The following is an 18,243-nucleotide window of genomic DNA, read 5'->3' as shown; positions in this document are numbered from 1 at the left end:
ACCTAGCCAACCAATGCCAACGTTGGTCCAACGTCAGCTTGCTACCTCTCTTAATGCAATTCAACAATGAATAGGCCATGTCACAGTCTTAAATTTTGGTAAGGTAAAGCCTATTTAAGTTTAACTTCACAGAGGATTGGCTTACTATTTATTAAGTTGGCAGATGGTTAAAATTATATTATATTCTAATTAATACTGCAGTGTTTGTTAATGTATCTAAACTTATAGGCTAATTTCATATACATATTGAACAGGTTGGTAAAGCAATTCTTTTGCTGCTGGCAGGTCTGCTGATCATCTCACAAAATGTTTGTCCAAGGTGGGTCAAGTAGTCTATCAGTTGGTAGACATTTTTAGGTTTAAAGCCAATTTATCCAACATTGAGCCAACGTTGGCCCAACCATATCTAATACCCTGCCAACCTGCTGCCAACCTAAAATCAACTTAGCCAACGTTGGGTCAACGTTGGCACAACCATATCTTCATAATACCCTGCCAACCTTCTGCCAACCAAAAACCAACCTATCCACCGTTGGGCCAACGTTGGCCCACCGGACAAAATTACGTTGGCCCAACGTCAGCGCCCAACGTTGGGCCAACACAACTTCTGACGTTGGGCCAACGTTGGCCCAACGTCAGCTTGCTACCTGGGTATGCACCCTGATAATGTCTCCTTGGCCTTATGACTTATGACTGTATTTTAAGGAAACATTTATTTATTTACGATACATTATTCATTCACAAAGAAAATCAGACTCAAATTCTGATTAGTATGGCTATAACTTTGTGATGAGGTACAGCACTCAAAGAACATCCTCCACAGAAATGTATGGGATTAGTTAACGCTGATATGGCAGTCTCTAGCCTACACATATCCCGCTACTACACTGTAATTACCATGTCATGCACAGGGGCAGTGTGCCCAAAATAGCTGCCCGATAACTGCCCTAAGTGTGTTGCAAGATGGATGGTGAGTGGGGACATATGCCTAAAAGGACTTTGGCTATGTAGCTATAGGCTACCATAAATTCACCAGACTTCAACTCTTTAGACATTCTCGGCGGCCAAAGTGCATCAGAGGATATAGGCCAACGTGCATGGTGTGAACGCACAGTTAAAGCTATAGCGACGACGGCACTCCACTCTGTAACCCATAATTTCCAATGGCCTGTGTGGCACAAAAACAGTTTGCCACTGCACTGAGCCAAGTGCCATTTTGCTGCTCTTGCGTATGCCTGGACTGTAACTAGCCTCAAAATTAGGTACTACACTGTGTTGCTTTGACAATTATTAGTGAGAATTATTAGTGAGAATTATTTGTCGTCTTGATTCCTCCACCTTCGTAGCATCCTCGATTCAATCCAGTTTTTGAGGGAGGGGCTAGGACGCAACGAAGGAAGGAAGGAAGGGAGGGAGGGAAGGAGAAATGGGAAATAATGGAAATGAGTACCCACTACCCACACTCATCCACATTGCCCTGGAGTTGAAAGAAGGCTGTTAGCACTAGCTAGTTTTTATAACGGTGGTATTTTCTGCACCGAATCACCTAATGGAAGTATTTGCACATACACAACCTAAACAGATGAACATCATCTAAGAGACGTGTTTGAAAGTAGCTGAAAATGTCAACAGATATTCTCAGGTATGGACAATATTTTATCTAATGTTAGCCAGCTAGCTAACTTGCTAAACCCAGCTACCTCTCTGTCTGGATAGTTTAAGATGTCAAGCTTTTTAGGTCTTCATTAAATTAAGTTTAGCTTCTAATGATTTGGTTTATTTGGGCAATGTCAGACGGTCGGTTAAGATTTTTGGAGTGTGGTAGCCAGCTTCCCTAATGGCTCTGTTGAGAATCTGAAGGCTATCCATAGCTGTCTTCTTACTTATCGATGCTAACGGTAGCTCTCCTAGGAAGCTAAATAAAGGGGTAAGTTAACCGCTAGCCTTGAAACAATACAGACTGCATTACTGGGACGTATAGAGTTTCATATTTTAAAGGATAAGTTAACTGGTAGTGCTCCTTTGGAGACATACAGAGACCACAGTCACATCAGATATTTGGGTATTGTTACATTGCGACTGCTATCAGCTCAGTCATGGGTAATCTGAGCCATGCTATTTTAGTTAGACAACTAGTATGCTAACTATTGTAACTTCAAACCATACTACAGTCTATTCCAACATTACGGCCAATTTAACAATTTTGACCAATTTGATCCCTTGGTATTATGGTATTTTGTGTATGGGATTGTTTGGTAATAATTAAAGGGGAGATATTGAACAGCAAAATTACAGCAGGACAGGAGAAAAGCATTCTGTATTCACTTGACGTAGATTTTGCCTGATCCATTCGTAACAGCATCATCCCATTGATTGGCAACATGGTCAGAGCTGAAGTTCAGTGGTCCTGTTACACAGAAAATGTAACATGGTTGTACAACATCAATCAATAATTCCGAATAACGTCACGACAAATTACTTGGTGCTTTCAAATAGTTTTTTGTGCCTTTTGTGCCTACTGAAACAACATAGCAAACAAACAGGTCACAGCTGTTCGATTCTGATGCTGTAACGAAATTCTCCCTCAAGCAATCTGGTCTAGGCTCTTGTTAGGTGGACATTTTGTGGATTTGCAGCCATCTCGTATAGCTCACTCAATATCAGATAACCTCGTATAGATTCCATAGATTTATGTAGATTCTGACCTTTTCAACAGTACTACCATTGGTACAGTAGTTCTGGTTTGTGGAGTCTGCTGTTTCAACCACAGGATTTTGCAGATATAGTAGGCCAAGCCTGCCAGCGTGTGCAACCATTTAGAGTGTGCTTGTTTCCCCCTCATTGACTATGCCTTAAAGGGAAAGTCCAGGTCTAAGTAAGGTTCTATTTTTGGATGATAACTAGTGTAAATTTGTGTTTTGCTACCAAAAACAATTCAATCAGGTAGTTCAGAGTAAGATTAGGTTGGGGGCAGCTTCACTATATCAAATAAAATCACTTTTAAGCACTTTTAAGGTACACTATGCAGGTTTAGGTATTTTTAGCTCCCCCTAGAGTCGCAATATATTTTACTCTGTTGAAAATAGCAAACTTCTCATGACTTATCACCCCTGTACACAATAGCTGGCTTCAGACCGTCGGGCCAGCCTGGGCCAGGCTAATTTCGGGCCAAACTGGTGCTAAAAGCCCGGGTCCACAAGCCTCACCTTTGCGATCAGACTGTCAGGCCATTAGCCTCTCCGCATTACACCTCGACATAAGCAGAAAGTCACAAAGGCCTATCTCTTTCCTATGATGTGCTAGCCTGGCATAGCCCTCCGTAAGCTTCCGCTCAATTTTCGTTTCCCTTTACCATTACATCTGGGTCTGATCCCATTGAACTCGATTTCTCAAGATGCATTCCGACCGGACCAATCAGCGAATGGGGGGATGGGGGGAGGCGGGTGTTAACGATAACGTCGAGCATGCGCGTTTGCTGTCATGATGACCAAACGTTAGTGATTGGGTAAGATCAGGCCCAATCGTTTCAAACTTCAACAGAGTTCACGCCTCCTGCTTGAAATCGATTCTGAATGGAGTAGGTCCAGACCCCCTTTACGATATTAGTACGAGGGTTTGGTATGACCAGGCTAATGCTGTGCCAGAGCAGTAGATAAAACTTGGCGCTATCGAAGGCAGTCACCACTTATTGTCCGTTTACGTGTGTGTCACTTAATATTCATTTCCATGCAAACCAAGACGGTTGATTCCTAAAAAAAACCCATGGCACAGACAACATTTATGTATCTAAATGAGTTATGTAACATAAATGACATTTTACCGTGACTCGAAGAGCAGTAAACATTTGTAAGGCTGCTATACAATCCATAGACAGTAAAATCCGCATGGAGCTCCAGTGGTTAGTTCCACGACGATGCTGCGTGAGTTCACAGCCACACCAAACTCAGAGCACAGAGTAGGTTAGGTTAAAAATATATATTTTTGAAGGCAGTAGACACTCCTGCTAAGAACCAAACGGGACTTTGTTCAGATCCACAAATCTATGGCTACTGGAAAATGTAAGGTTAATTTATCAAATGTTATTTTGAAGTAGGCTATTAAAAAACATAGTTATTTCAGAATTTCCAAAGGAAAGGTGCTGGACTTGGATAACGATAGTCGTATCAATAGCAGAAAACACACTGGCAGGAATAGCCTAAATTAGTGGGACGCTTTTCTATGTTAGCCTACTGACAGGCAAATATCTTTTTTTTTTTAAAGTATATTTGTTTGGCCTTTTTGCCTTTATTATAGGATAGTGAAAATGTAGACAGGAAACAAGTGGGAGAGAGAGATGGGGTGGGATCGGGAAATGCCCGCTGGCCGAATTCGAACCTGGGTCCCCGTGGGCACTCGGACCCGTACATGGTATGAGCGCTGTAGCCTGCTGTGCCACAGCGCCCCCTGGCCCTGACAGGCAAATATCTTTGACATGGACGTAACCGCTATCTCTAAATTCGGTTCTCGACCTTTCACCTTGACACCGCCTCTGGCCCGGCTCTAGCTCAACTGGCCCTACGTTTTTGTTGGGCCAGAAATCAGGGGCTACTGGGCTAGTAGCCCCGATTATGGCCCGCAGTTAGCACCGCGCCAAGAGGTGTGAAAGCAGTTAGCCCCGGCACGGCCTGGCTAGCTCGGCTTTGACCTGAAGGTCTGAAAGGGGCTAATGAAAATGCTTTTATTGTGGTGGATTAGCAACAGGCAAAAAAAATCTCCAAAGAGTTATACTAACAGGGTAATGTTTCACGATTCCCACAAGATTTGTCGCCCGCCATTTTTGAAGTTGCATGGCTGGTTTTCTCTGTAGCGACTCGCTATAGGGTCATTCCACCTCAATTCAACAAATGCCTTCTGCTTGACCATCTCAGATTATTCCACCTCAATTCAACAAATGCCTTCTGCTTGACCATCTCAGATTTGCTTAAACATTTTACCACCTAAAGAGTACCCATTTAAACTAACTTAGCCAAAATATTAGCTCGGTTGGTACACCTAATACATCCAGAGAAAACAGTTTTGAACATAGTACTCCCCTTCTGATTATTGGCACATTTGCGCCCTCATCTAAAACTGTAGCAAAGTTCAGATATCATTATCTCAAAAAGTGTTCAAGTTAAAGACTTCAAATTTTCTGTGAATAATGATTGCTACCTCTAGATTCCACTTGGACATCCGTAAGGCGTATGTGTTGATACTGACTTTGTTTTAATCTTGTGAAATCATACAAAATGTTTGGCATATGGTTATGTCTCTCTACAGATGTGTTTAAGTTGTCTTTGAAAATGTAATTAAGAGGTGTCTATATTGCATTTTGTTGGAAATATTGTAACACAAAACTGAAAAATAATCAATTTGGATGATATTTTATCTCCCCATTACAGGGATATGACAATTTGTTGCAGCATGACTCTCTGCGAACAGAACGCTTTAAGCCTACCTTACACTGGCAGATTTTGACAAGATTTAGGAAAGATTCTTGAAAGATTGTAGTCTTTTAATGCCATTGCCCCTCATTCAAACTTTACTCCAAAGACTACAATCTTTCAAGAATCTTTACCAAATCTTGTCAAAGTCTGTCAGTGTAAGGTAGGATTAAAGCGTTCTGTTCACAGAGTGTCATCCTGCAACAATTAGCATCCACTATTAGCCTGGCTAGCGTCTACCACTTCTCAATGAGACGTGGTCTGGGAACTAAGCGTTCATTTTCTCGTATTTGAACGAATGCACAGATCCGTTTATTGGGTGCCACGGTTGTCTATCAAATGCGTATGTACATAGCTCATCATCGTCTTGCCTTTTAATGAAGACCATGAAATATATTTTGATGTGACATGAAACGATTGTGTGTTTTACAGCCCAGAGCCTAGATTTGGAAAATTGAACGTGCTAGTCACAAAACTTCAGGAGTTTCTGTCTCATGTGGCTGATGAACATGAAGATGAGGAAGTGTCATTACCACAACATCTGAATGGTAAGGTTCATCCCGTTATACTACGAGAACACACTCACACCTCATGCATGGCACTGACATTTCAAAATTATATGATTGCTCTGCTATTTAATAGCTGCAGCAAAGTATCTATCAAAAACCATGCATAAACCTTACAAACGCCACCATGCTCTGAAAGGCCTTTTGTGACTAAAAAGGCTGCTCTCTGCCTTGATGCAGAAACTGAGACGCCTTTCTCTGATGGTGACATTAAATAAAGCTTGAAGCTGATGGGTTGGGTTGGGTGCCCATTTAGACATAATTTACCTTTTGCTCCTAATGCCCAGTGATTCCCTTTGAGGCACTTAATCAAGCATTGTAGTTTTTTGTTTGGTCTTTTTTTTTCCAAACCGAAAACACAGGCAAAGATGGCAATCCATGTCTGCCCGACTCATACGGGAACACAAATAAGAGAGACAGCAAGCTTCTACTCAGGATGGCCTAAATTTGCCTGATTATGAGCCGAGGCTGTAGGGCAGGTGTGCTTTTACCCATTAGCCACAGATAGCTTAAGCGTGCAATATACACCCCATTCCCAACCTGTCATGCGACAATGTGACGTCACGGTAACGGGCCGGCAAAACTATTTATACTCGCACGGTGTCGTGCTGGTCGCGACTCGCAACACTACTTGCAGTGTTTTCCTGAACAAAGGTCACTGTTGTGAAAAGGCTGTTGCTACCTACTTTACACTGTAGAGGATGAAATGTAATGTTATCTGACAGCATTGCCACTAATCGCAGCAGCATACTTGCTTCTGTAATGATACTCTGATGAGCTGAGTTTGTTTAATTTCCCTAAGTGGAAAGAGATTTTTTTTAGGTCTAAGCAGATAATCCTTTGGTTGAAAATAAACGTCTTTGTTACCTCTTGCTGGAATGCTTATTATGTCCCGGGGTCCTAGTTCTTTCTTCTTAATTCTTTGCAACTCTCACTGGTAACTTTGTTAACTTATTCAACAAACTATTAAAGAGAAACTATGCAGGATTGGCGATTTCATCTCCGGTTTCGTTTTCGCTTTTCGTTTTTGCTCGTTTTATGCTTGCATATTTCTCTTCAGAGCTTCCCATACAGTTTTAGCGTGTATATATACATATACAGATGGTACGGGTTGAGAATGCACCTTCTCCCGCAGGACTCCCGAAGAGATCCCGCAGGCTGTCAAGACGATTTTTTTCGAGGCTAAGGCAATGTACCCAAACAACCACCAGGTGGCAGAAAGTTTCAACCCACATGCATTTAATGATGAAGACCGCATATCCGTCAATAGTCGACTCCTTAATCTCATTTAATCATTAAAATGAAGGTGATGACTGGCGAAATGAATCAAACGACGTAAACCATTGTTGAAATTAATGAAAATGGTTATAGAAAATCGCCTACAGCCTAACGGCGACACAGCTGATTCTTTGATTGATTCTAAGCTGTTTTGATGTAGGGGATGGGTAAACTGGCGCGCTACAAACATGCTACCAATCAAATGTAATATTAGTAGTATTAGCCTACTTAGACACTTTAGTCATAGGCAACGTTGCCATGTTAATTTGGGCTAGAAGTGCTTGCTTGTGGTGGCGCTCCTGTCCGCTGCTTCTCCCGAATTGTGTTTGGCAAATTTGTCAACAATCAGCTTAAATGTCAAATCATATTTATTTCTATAATGGTGTTTCTATGATAAGATAAAAGCAGAGATTGAGATTTGTGTTTGGAACAGTTTTTCAAATCCCCCGGGGGGTATTTAGACTCCAGGGTGTTAAGCACTCATTCACAACTGTCCCATCGCTAAATGCTCTCTTGTGTTGCGTGATCACACAAGTATACCTGTCGTAGTGTGCTTTTAATTTGATAGGCCTAATTATTATCTCCGCCAAGGAGGTTGTTTTCATCGGGGCTCAGTGTGAAAGGAACAGGTCAACCCCGCGATTGGGGGTGTGTGACTGATGACTTATTTGGCAAGGCTATCATTAGGCTTACTATGCATGGCTGTAGGCAGCTATGAGGCCACTGAGATCTGGACCGCATCGGTTTTGAGAGCTGGAAATACATGTGTTTGCTAAATATCGGTATGCCATGGTAGACAAAAACACTCAAATAAAACAATAGCCTAAAAAATAACTGTAGTGCGTAATGGACACGGCTCTATATCCTAAATAATTTTCTAGGTTCGCCATTTGGTAATATGACCTATCCTTACTGACAATAATTTCGATTGAGCACAACTAAAGTTGCACGAAGGCGAAATACAGTCCTAAGCCTATTATACAGTATATAATTAGCCTATATTGTAGATGTGCAAAACCAGCATTTGCGTGCGTGCTTGCCGTTGAGGTGTAGCCTACAAAAATGAGCATAACATCTGATTATTAAAGTATGGCTGTAGGATAGGCTACTGGTAAGAGAAGAGCTGGTTTAAAATTCAAGTGTAGTAAAAAAGTTTGTGCACATCCCCGGTCAAGGAGCAGAACAAGAGTAAATCATAAAAATTGGAAAAAGGTTCGCACACTTGAAATCCTGTAACGAGCCTATCCTGTAAATTCAAGTAACGAGCGCTATTTAACCCCTCGAGACCGACTGTATTGCAGTCTGCTGACACAGCCAGGCGACGCTCCCAACCCAGAGAGAGAGAAAACCGACAGCCGTCTGTGAGATCCATTTCATGAAGAGCAATTCCGTCTTGTGCGATCATTCCCCCTCCCCCACACTCGTCTAACCAGTTCACTACATTATAGCCTACCTACATGTATATGCTGCATTGAGGACGACTGCTACCCTCCCCCTTCTCTCCCGACAGACACCGACACTATGTACATGTAAAAATGTGTGAGTGTGCGCTGAACCACAAATTCACATATTAACTTTTCTTTTCAGCAGACATCGCAAACATAAAACAAATGGCAAAACTCAGAAAATCTTTCATTTTTTTAATAAATCGATGGCTTTTGTCTTGATGGTTTTCGGAGAGATTCGTAAAGTGAGTTTTGAACCCCGGTCGCTGGCGTCCTATGTATGTGCCTTAACCAGTTACGCCATTCGCGACATGCACGTTTACTCCGATCAAAAGTTATTAATTCACCACATGATAAAATGCTGTCATATAGCTTGACGCACAGCAGCCTACGGTAGTCTATGTCTATCTCTGAATCAACATGAACATGCATACGATACATAAGTTGCTAGAAACTTATTTTGCGGAGCTAGGCCTACTAGTCGATGGTTACAATGAATAACCCTCACTGCCCTATCGCATATCTGACCATCCATTGTTACAATGTTACAAAATGCGCGATCTTCTCCATGCATGTAGCCTAGGGTTATAAGTAAAGTGACAAGCATAGGCATGTATTAAAGATATTTCTGTTAAATACATTTTATTTTCAGTTGTCAAAAGTGGTGGGGACAAAATCTGTGATACAAATCTGTGCTGGGTAGGCTACATGTAGGCTACCCACGTCGCCGGTTAAAATGAACATGCCTCCGTTTTAAAATAGCCTATACACATTTCTAAGTATTCCTAGCATGTAAATGTAGCCTAAATGTCCATCTTGTCCATCTCTTTCGTCTTCGCCTTGACAATGATAGCCTATTCACGGAAATGCGGTCTTGTAACCGTAATGAATTAATTAATTAATCTAAGGTTGCCTATCGAGTCTTTCGTGAATTGAAGGCTATTTCCTTCTGATAGGCCTATAGGCGATTTTCTAAGATAATTTTCATTAATTTCAACAATGGTTTATTGAAACGTCGTTTGATTAATTTCGCCAGTCATCGCCTTCATTTTAATGATTAAATGAGACGGATATGCGGAGCATTTCTCTCTCTCTCCATTGACCAAAACGTTGCTCTGGCATCTCTGCTGGACTGACTGAGTTATAGGCTACGTCGTGTGAGAGAGCTGTGAGGTAGGCTGTAAAACATTCGAAAACTCTGCAACTGCAATCTGACATGCCGAGCGTCATGTCTCTTTTCTCCACTTGTCACCAGCGCGGTGTCTTCGGGTTTTTCCGTGTTTTCCGGCAGGAGCCGAACCTTCATGTTATTAGGGCGGTCTTATGTTGCCCCCTTGCGGTTGCAGTTTTAATTACAAAGTCCCGAACCTTTGGGATTCCCGATGTGCAGGAAAGAAAGGAGCATTCTCAACCCGTACCATCTGTATAGGCTATATATATATTTATGAATTGCAAGCCTGGTTCTTCTTGTTCCTTACGCGTCTCAGACTTCCAGATGTAAACAAGGAGCGATCGTCTCCTGCAGAAACTGCAAGGTTGCAATAGCGGATAGGGACACTGGGGGCGGGAGGAAATATTACTGTTTTCGAGGAAACTGGTCAGTCAAGCAAAACAACGATTTCTAAGCAATTTTATGACTATGAAAAAGTTGCATAGGGTCTCTTTAAGAATTCACGACTGTAAACAAATCATTCATCCAAACTGCCACATCAACTCCCACTGGTAGCCTAGTGACTGTAGTCATGAAGTTTTAATTGTCAGTTTGAGAAGAGTGGGAAGTTAACTTGGCTAGGTCATTTTAGTCGTTTTTTTAGTCATTTTATTTAAGTGACTTGGTTTATTTAAGATGTGGGCTAGGATATATGAAATGCCTGAATCTGGTTGATGCCTGTAGAGGGACACCTGCTCCCTGATCTTGGCTTCAAGCTCCTCCTGCACAACCTGCCTGCGGTTTAGGTTGGAATTTCCGAATATCCGATGTGGCATGAAGGCGCTATTCATCAGCACTTCCCTACCATGTGACCTGTCCCAACAAATTCAGTGTCTCCCTACCATGTGACCTGTCCCAACAAATTCAGTGTCTCAGCCCTGAATTTACAAAAGCAACACATGGAAAATCAGGACGAAAAAGTTTCAGTAGGGACTAGGGAGTTGAAAAGACATATTAGATAAAGACAAGATATTAATTATCTTTCTTTCATGTTTAAGGATTGGTGGCTACCAATTCCATAGTGCCCCAGCAAACTGACCAAACTTTAAAGGAGGAGACGCTGGTATGTACCATTTACCCTGCTTTTCTTAGGGATTTACAAATAAGAAACGTTTCGAAAAGCATTAATATTCAGAGCTGTATTGTAATGTATGTGTTATGGAATACCAAATGAAAGCATGTGTATTCGGTTCTTTCAGATCTCTACAGATAGTGTTGCAGTACAGATATTGTTGGATTTACCATGTTATTAAAATAATGTATGAAACATAGCTCTGTTGATAAACAGAGAGCCGTGGCTTGGCTTCTAAAAAAACCCAAAATGTAATACCTTTTGCAATTGAATACCTTTACACCAAAAGATATTTTAGATGGATTTGTTATTTGTTGTACTCTTACAGCCCAGTTGCTCTAATGAGACGAAGCAGCTTCATGAGACCAGACAGCCTCCCAGTGCTCGTTCCAGGAGGTGAGTTACTCTTTTGATCGATGAAGTAGAAGTCATATACTTATGAATAATGTTCATGCATTGTACTACTGTATGCAAGTGTTAAGTAAAGACTGATCTATGGTAATTTGTTGTGGGCCTCTAAGAGGCTGTCAGAAGAGGGGTATTTTTATAATTAAAAATTGCCTTTTTTCAAACATGTTATGTTTGAAACTGAAATGTAGACAAAAGCCTCAAAAACAGCAAGCAAAGAATCAAAATTCATAGACTGTATAGGAACGCTGGGGAAAATAATCTTTAATGAGAAATTGAGAATTACAATACTGTTAATGATGAAGTCAAGCATATCTAGCAACCAGCATTGTTACATTCTTCTGATATGTTCCCAGTGGCGCTTAACCCTAAAGAATTCCTTCAACTATTCCTTTTTTCTCTCTGGTTTAGGTTTTGGTTAGCTACTACTAGCACAGACTTCTCAACTCTCTCACTTACTAACACATCATCAAGCAACTAATTGAGCTTTATTGCAACCTCTATTGTAGTTAAAGAATGGCACACCATTGAGATACTCCATTTGTAGAGTTGTGAGCCCAGTTGATTACAGCGAGCATTTCTTACAGCGACAGTGGAAGACAATTGGAATGCATGTCTAGCATGTTATTTAGAATTTTCGGTCGTTGTCACAGTACACACAAATCAGTCATCATCAACACCAAAAGCTAGTAAAATCTTGGGACATGTTAGGAAGTGTCTAAGTGTTAAAGGTGACATAGAATGGAAACCATTTTTGTCTTGGTTTTGATGAATAAGGGGAGGTTGTGCATAGCAAAAGAGCTATCATGAACATGAGGCATAGTTGTGCCCTACTTCTTATAAAAATCTTGAAATTAGAAATAGCCACAAAAAAATGGGCGAACTAGAACAAAGCCTACTTGTGATGTCAAATATCGCAAAGCCATTGAAGTTCAATTGGGTTTGCCAAAGAGGGCGCTATTTAGTCAAAAGGGCCATTTCAATACCCAGCCTAAATATAAGGTTTTAAATGGGCTTGTAAAATTGCATTTGAGTTTATTTTTTATAAATCAAAGTTGAATATATACTATTTTAACATCAGAGAACACAGTACAATACTCGATTCATCCATTCTATGTCCTCTTTAATATGAAAAGTCTTCTTTGCTAACTTAGCTAATCGAGTTAAAATTGTCAGCTTGGGAACGTTTCAGGACATAAGATATAATATATGGTTACTCTGTGGAAAGGCCCTTACATACCGTTGTGTTTCTCTGCACAGCTTCAAACATGAATCGACTTTGGTGAGCAAGCAGCCCTATGCTGCTTAACACTACTAAGGCTATCACTGCTACTGCTAAGTTCTAATGGAAATTGACATCTGAATATAGGAAGCCCTTGATAGTGGTCAGACACACTGGTCAGGACGAGTCGGACTGTTCCTCAGACAGCAGAAGCATCGCATCCAACGACTCCAGTGATCTAAACTTCGATTTTCTCCCGAAAGGTTTGACACTTCTCTCTTACTTTGCTTGTTGGAAGTTTGATCACCTATACTATAGCAAATAATGTTCTATGGCAGTGTCATGCATTTCAGGTGAGTAGTAAAGGTGATGGTATGCACACCACTGTAATGGCTCCAAAAAAATCTTATTAGTTAAAAGGCAACGTTTCGATAAATTTTTTGTCTGGCACCTGTTTACAAATGTTTTGGATGTGCGCACCCATTTCTCCAAATGCTTTTCAGTTGAACCTTGCAAATCTTCTTAGGTACGGTTGTGGTGAGACCACAGCCTGTGGAGGACGATGCGGATGAATTCAGAGGTCCAGAATTCGGCAGCAAAACACGAAGTAAACAGAATAGATTGATCAAACAAAGTGAGTTTTTGTCTAAAACATAACCACAAGTATATAAGCAGGCAAAAAATAAACAAGGGCCTTAACGTATGCATTTGTTTAGACTTTGATTACCAGGTGGTAAGCTGTACGGCTTGTGGGCAGCAGGTCAATCACTTCCAGAAGGACTCGGTCTACAGACATCCAGCCCTCAAAGTGCTCATCTGCAAGGTAATTCACCTAGTGACATACAAGTGAGTTATTCGTGAAATGTTACAAAAATGATGATGTACTGTACGGTTGTCTCGTTCCAGTCTTGTTTCAGATACTACATGAGCGATGACATCAGCAAGGATGCTGATGGGACTGATGCCCAATGCAGGTACATGAGGGCACTTAATATGCTGGTGAACATGATTGCTTATCTTTCCTAAAATGTTGCATCTAACACATATGCCCGTGTTTGTTTAGATGGTGCGCAGAGGGCGGCAATCTGATTTGTTGCGACTACTGCACCAATGCCTTCTGTAAAAAGTGTGTGTTGCGCAACTTTGGACGTAAAGAGCTGTCCGTCATCCTGGACCCTGATAAGAAGTGGCACTGTTACGTGTGTTGCCCCGAGCCTCTTGTGAGGCTGGTCCTGACTTGTGACAGCACCCTTCAGAATCTCCAAAATGGTGGCTCAAGAAGGGCGCGCCTGGAGCCGCAGAGAGGGAAGATTTTGGATCAAAAGGGTCAGCATCACCAGACTCAAGATGGCCAGGCCTTCTCTCTCTCCTCTGGCCTTCTGCAAAGGACTCAGCGCCTGATCGAGATGACCATGGCACTCAACCAGTCATTCGTGCAGTTCATGGAGGGCTGTGAGGAGGACAGCAGTGACGAAGAAGAAGACAGAACACTTAAACTGAGGGACTACTCCAATGTTCCCATCGACCTACAGAACGCCTACGATGCCTTGCAACAGGCGGTAGAAACGGAGCTTCGTAGATGTGGGCAGGGGGACCTGAGGACGCTGTATCCTTCCAGCGAGCCAGAGCAGCCTGCATCCAAGGTAAAGGAAGGTGAAACGTCTACTATGGGAGACGACCAAGAAGATGAAAGAGACATTCAACCAATGGATGAGGAGAGTAGGTGCTCGCTATGGGTACAGCAGATGCCTCCACAATCATCTACTGACGCTAGCATGGAGGGAAATAGCATATTTGAGTCGGACAAGAGTTCCTCCAATGACCTTGAAATGATCAGCATGAAGAAGAGCATGCCTCATGACCAGTCCTCCTCTCCCTCGTACTCCTCATCCTCCTCCTCTTCCACACTGACCCCGCTTGTGAAGCCAAGGCCGAGGGGGAGGGGACGCCCCCGCAAACACCCCCCCAAATTACAGAGAGCAGTAGAGCCCTCGTCTCACAGCTCCTCGAGTGAGACAGGGGGGTGTGCCTCTGAGAGTGGCTGTGACAGTGACTTCAAAGACCAGCAGACCACAACCAAAGGGGTTTCCCCGCTGAATGCTGCCAGGTCCTTTCATGTGTCGCCCAGTGAGTTCCGATTGCAACTTTTAGATTTACAGCTTTTTTATCACAATGAAGCAGTAAAGCAGTGTTGTGATACTGCTGCTCCTACCTGTGTCTTCAGGTTTAGTGAAAACTAATTCAACTAATATTTTTATGAGTAGGATTGTCAGTTAGGTATAGTGAATACCAGGGACGTGTACAGTATATGCATATTTCTACATGGTCTGCTTTTTGTTGTTGTTGTTGTCCATAGACTTTTATCTGCAGACCGTCAGCTGCACTGCTTGTCCACAGCAAATGAATCACTTTCAGTGGGATGCCATGTACAGACATCCAGCCCTCGGAGTGCTTATCTGCAAGGTAAGTTATTTGGAAAGATCGATCTAGGCAAAACATGGACAGACTCAATTTGTTGGCGGAAAAAAAAATAACAGTAATGATGATTGGGTGTCTTTTATATTAGTCCTGTTACAGTTACTACATGAGCGATGACATCAGCAAGGATGTGGATGGGACAGATGAACAGTGCAGGTACGGTACAACACGTAAAACTTAACTGTTATAATGCACTGTTGATGTTTCATGTTGTAGCAATACATCGGGTCACTTATGCTTGTGCAAACTACATGATGATCTAATATTAGACATTAGAAATGGAGATTTAGTTGAATCCTCGCTATAGAGCCATTTACAGTCTTTTAGTGCCAGATCTCTGTTTATGTTAATTATTTTAACAGCTATGTCCAGCAATGCGTTGCAAAAAGTGATATCTTACCAAGTGTTATCTTATATCAAGATAAAAAAAAATCTAGTTTGCATTGTTTTTAGTATAAAGTCTCATCTTAAATTAAGGCAACATGTTCATGTTATTGTCTTATTTTAAGTCATATAATCTTACAAGACAGCTCTAAGTAAGTATCTTTCTACTAAAAACAATGCAAACTAGATCTTTTTTTGTCTTGATATAAGATTATAACACTTGGTAAGATATCACTTTTTGCAGTGTGCCCCTGCTAGCGCTCTATAGACAGTAGTCAGGAGATGCTCCACTACAAATCCTTGATCAATGTTGAGCGCAAATCCTCACCTGTAAGCTCACCATAACATTGTAAAATCAGATTTTCGAATAAGTGTTTGGTTTACTGAAATCTCCTTTTCTGTGCTTATCATGTCTAGATGGTGTGCTGAAGGGGGAAACCTTATTTGCTGCGACTACTGCACAAACGCCTTCTGTAAAAAGTGTATTTTACGAAACTTTGGACGTAAAGCGCTGTCGGTCATCTTGGATGCGGGCAAAAAATGGCATTGCTACGTCTGCAACCCAGAGGCATTAGTGGGCCTGGTCCTGGCTTGCGACGCTACCTTGGAGAGCCTTCATAACTATGGCACTAAAAGGGCTCGCCTGGACCCTCAAAGAACTGACATTTTTGTCCAAAAGGGTCCGTTTGGCCATACTCAGGATTTCTTTGTCTCCGTTCACCTCTCTGAGAGGAACCAGCGTCTCGTTGAGATGACCACGGCACTTAATGAGTCCTATATGCAATTCATGCAGAGCTTCCGAGAGGTCAACTTTGATGACGAAGAGGAGAGGACAATGAAACTCAAAGCGTACTTTCATATTCTCGTAGACCTTAAGAAGGCCCATGATGCCTTAAAGAACACTGTTGAAGCAGAGATCCAGAGATGCCCGCTTAAAGGCCCATAAACCACAGACGTCCTGTGCCCAAGAAGAATAGAATGGAACAAATACAATTGACATGAAACAAATGGAATTGAACATGTATCTGTTAGAAGTGTAGGCTGACCAATTTGGGGAGAGCTAGAACTGAGAGCCTCTGTCTTTTTTGGATGACCTTTTCCATTTCATTCCATTGACCCCGAAAAAAGATTGCCCACCTCTCCTAGACTGTTGAAATATTATGGGATAGTCCTATTATAACTCTGTTGGCTCTAGTTTGTGAATGGAAACGGCAAGTGAAAATGGCAGACATAGTCAGTATAGTTGTAGCATTTAGAAACCTAAATGACCAAAGCCAGCTATGCAGGTCCAGAAAGGGTGGCCAAAGCTAAATCCTAATAACATCTTCTCTCAGAAATCATTCATATATCACAATTACATTTAAACAGTCCAGAATGCATTCTAAAAAAAAATCTCTGACCATAATGAATGGTGGCTATAGTAATATGATATACTTGAGAGCTCTGTAAGGAAGTGGGACCCCTATAGAATAAACAGTATATGGTTGCCAGGGATTAAGGGTTACATGAATGGAAGAGAAAAATCTCCACCATCCTTTATTCTCAACCGTTACTGTTGCACCGTAATACTGTACACGTCATAAAAGCACAGCATTGCAATGTATTATGAATGGTTTAATTCAGTTTTGCACTTTGTCTTCATATTGTGGGTGCAGAACAGACTCGTGAACATTAAGAAGGAAGTTCCTTGGATGAAACTTACTGTGCCACTTTTTCATATTTATTAAGTCAAGTTTACTGGGCCGTTTCAAGCCCTTTGTTCCATGTTTCTGTTGCCAAACTAGAGCCCCAAAGTGTTTGAGGTACAAGTATTCACTTGAGTAGTAACTCCTGGTTGACACTTAGGACTGTGTGTTCAGAATTTGGGGTGAATTGAAACTTAGTTTTTTTTATTATCCCTCACAATGCTTGCAGTCACTTTGTCCTCAACTTGCTTTAGTTGTCTCACAATGTGTTAAATTAATTCTAACTTATTTTTGAACGAATTCCCTAAATATTCATATTTAATGTAAAGTTCATGTAATGATTGAACTCCAGGTGTCCACTGCAGATTTTGGCTGAGATCAGTGAACCTGCGGGTGGCCATAAAATGTTCTGTTATGTCCTCTGAAATGTTTCTTTCCCGTCGTAGCTTTTGTTGTGAAACCATGTGTGTGAACCTTGAAAGTTCTCCTTACTTTCTTTCAGCTTGCCTGTAGATTGATTTGAGATTAATCATGAGATTGATCATGATTCACCACAGAGCTCTTATAGTTGACCTTTTAGTATGTCCAAAAAAAAAAAAAGAAATCAAGAAAGGAGGCTCGCCGCTCTCTATATGCATACTGGGATCCTCTTGCCTTAACAAAGAGGACAAGATGCACACTCAATGGCTGTATGACTCTTGATTTGGGATTGGAGATGGATTTTGATAAAGTGATAGACATTTCCACAAACCTGAGTGGTAATGGTGGCATTTTTTCCAGATTTACCAAACATACAAAGTACCTGTTTTCGAAAGTTCAATAAACAACTTAGTTGGTATTGTGTGCAGTGTGGTGTTAATTGCGACTAACACTTTGTATGGTTGTTGAGTGTGACCATGTGATGTTTCTATTATCAACTAGGGAGAGGTTTTAATACCAGGTTTTAAAACCACTAAGGTCATAGCTGCATAAAGCACCATGCAATGGGAAAAACGGCGTATTTAGTCTCATTTGGGCTTTGAAATAATTCTGC

The 18,243-nt window shown here is 41.5% G+C and overlaps 1 protein-coding gene across 2 annotated transcripts; it reads left to right on the top strand.

Moving 5' to 3' along the window:
- Positions 1-1,477: 1,477 nt before the first annotated feature.
- LOC134080417 (transcriptional regulator ATRX-like) lies at positions 1,478-18,041 on the top strand. 2 transcript variants are annotated; one of them, XM_062536848.1, is made up of 12 exons: positions 1,478-1,642; positions 5,895-6,010; positions 10,960-11,024; positions 11,362-11,429; positions 12,811-12,926; positions 13,190-13,270; positions 13,380-13,486; positions 13,570-13,637; positions 13,727-14,790; positions 15,020-15,126; positions 15,230-15,297; positions 15,943-18,041. In XM_062536848.1, exons 1-12 carry the CDS (start codon positions 1,623-1,625, stop codon positions 16,469-16,471), a joined length of 2,409 nt encoding a protein of 802 aa, XP_062392832.1. In that variant the 5' UTR covers positions 1,478-1,622; the 3' UTR covers positions 16,472-18,041. The 2 variants fall into 2 exon arrangements, with proteins under 2 accessions (XP_062392832.1, XP_062392831.1); XM_062536847.1 differs by having other exon boundaries at positions 13,190-13,297.
- Positions 18,042-18,243: the final 202 nt, after the last annotated feature.

Source organism: Sardina pilchardus, chromosome 5 (genome assembly GCF_963854185.1).
Source record: "Sardina pilchardus chromosome 5, fSarPil1.1, whole genome shotgun sequence".
NCBI lineage: Eukaryota > Metazoa > Chordata > Actinopteri > Clupeiformes > Clupeidae > Sardina > Sardina pilchardus.
Note: the sequence above shows the minus strand (reverse complement) of the source record. Positions and strands in the feature narration are given on the sequence as shown.

Bases quoted from the DNA above. Each gene is read 5' to 3' on its own strand.
- LOC134080417 (XM_062536847.1), top strand. From the start codon at position 1,623: ATGTCAACAGATATTCTCAG. The intron at 6,011-10,959 runs GTAAGGTTCATC...TTCATGTTTAAG, and splicing joins ATTACCACAACATCTGAATG to GATTGGTGGCTACCAATTCC. The intron at 13,298-13,379 runs GTGAGTTTTTGT...GCATTTGTTTAG, and splicing joins GAATAGATTGATCAAACAAA to ACTTTGATTACCAGGTGGTA.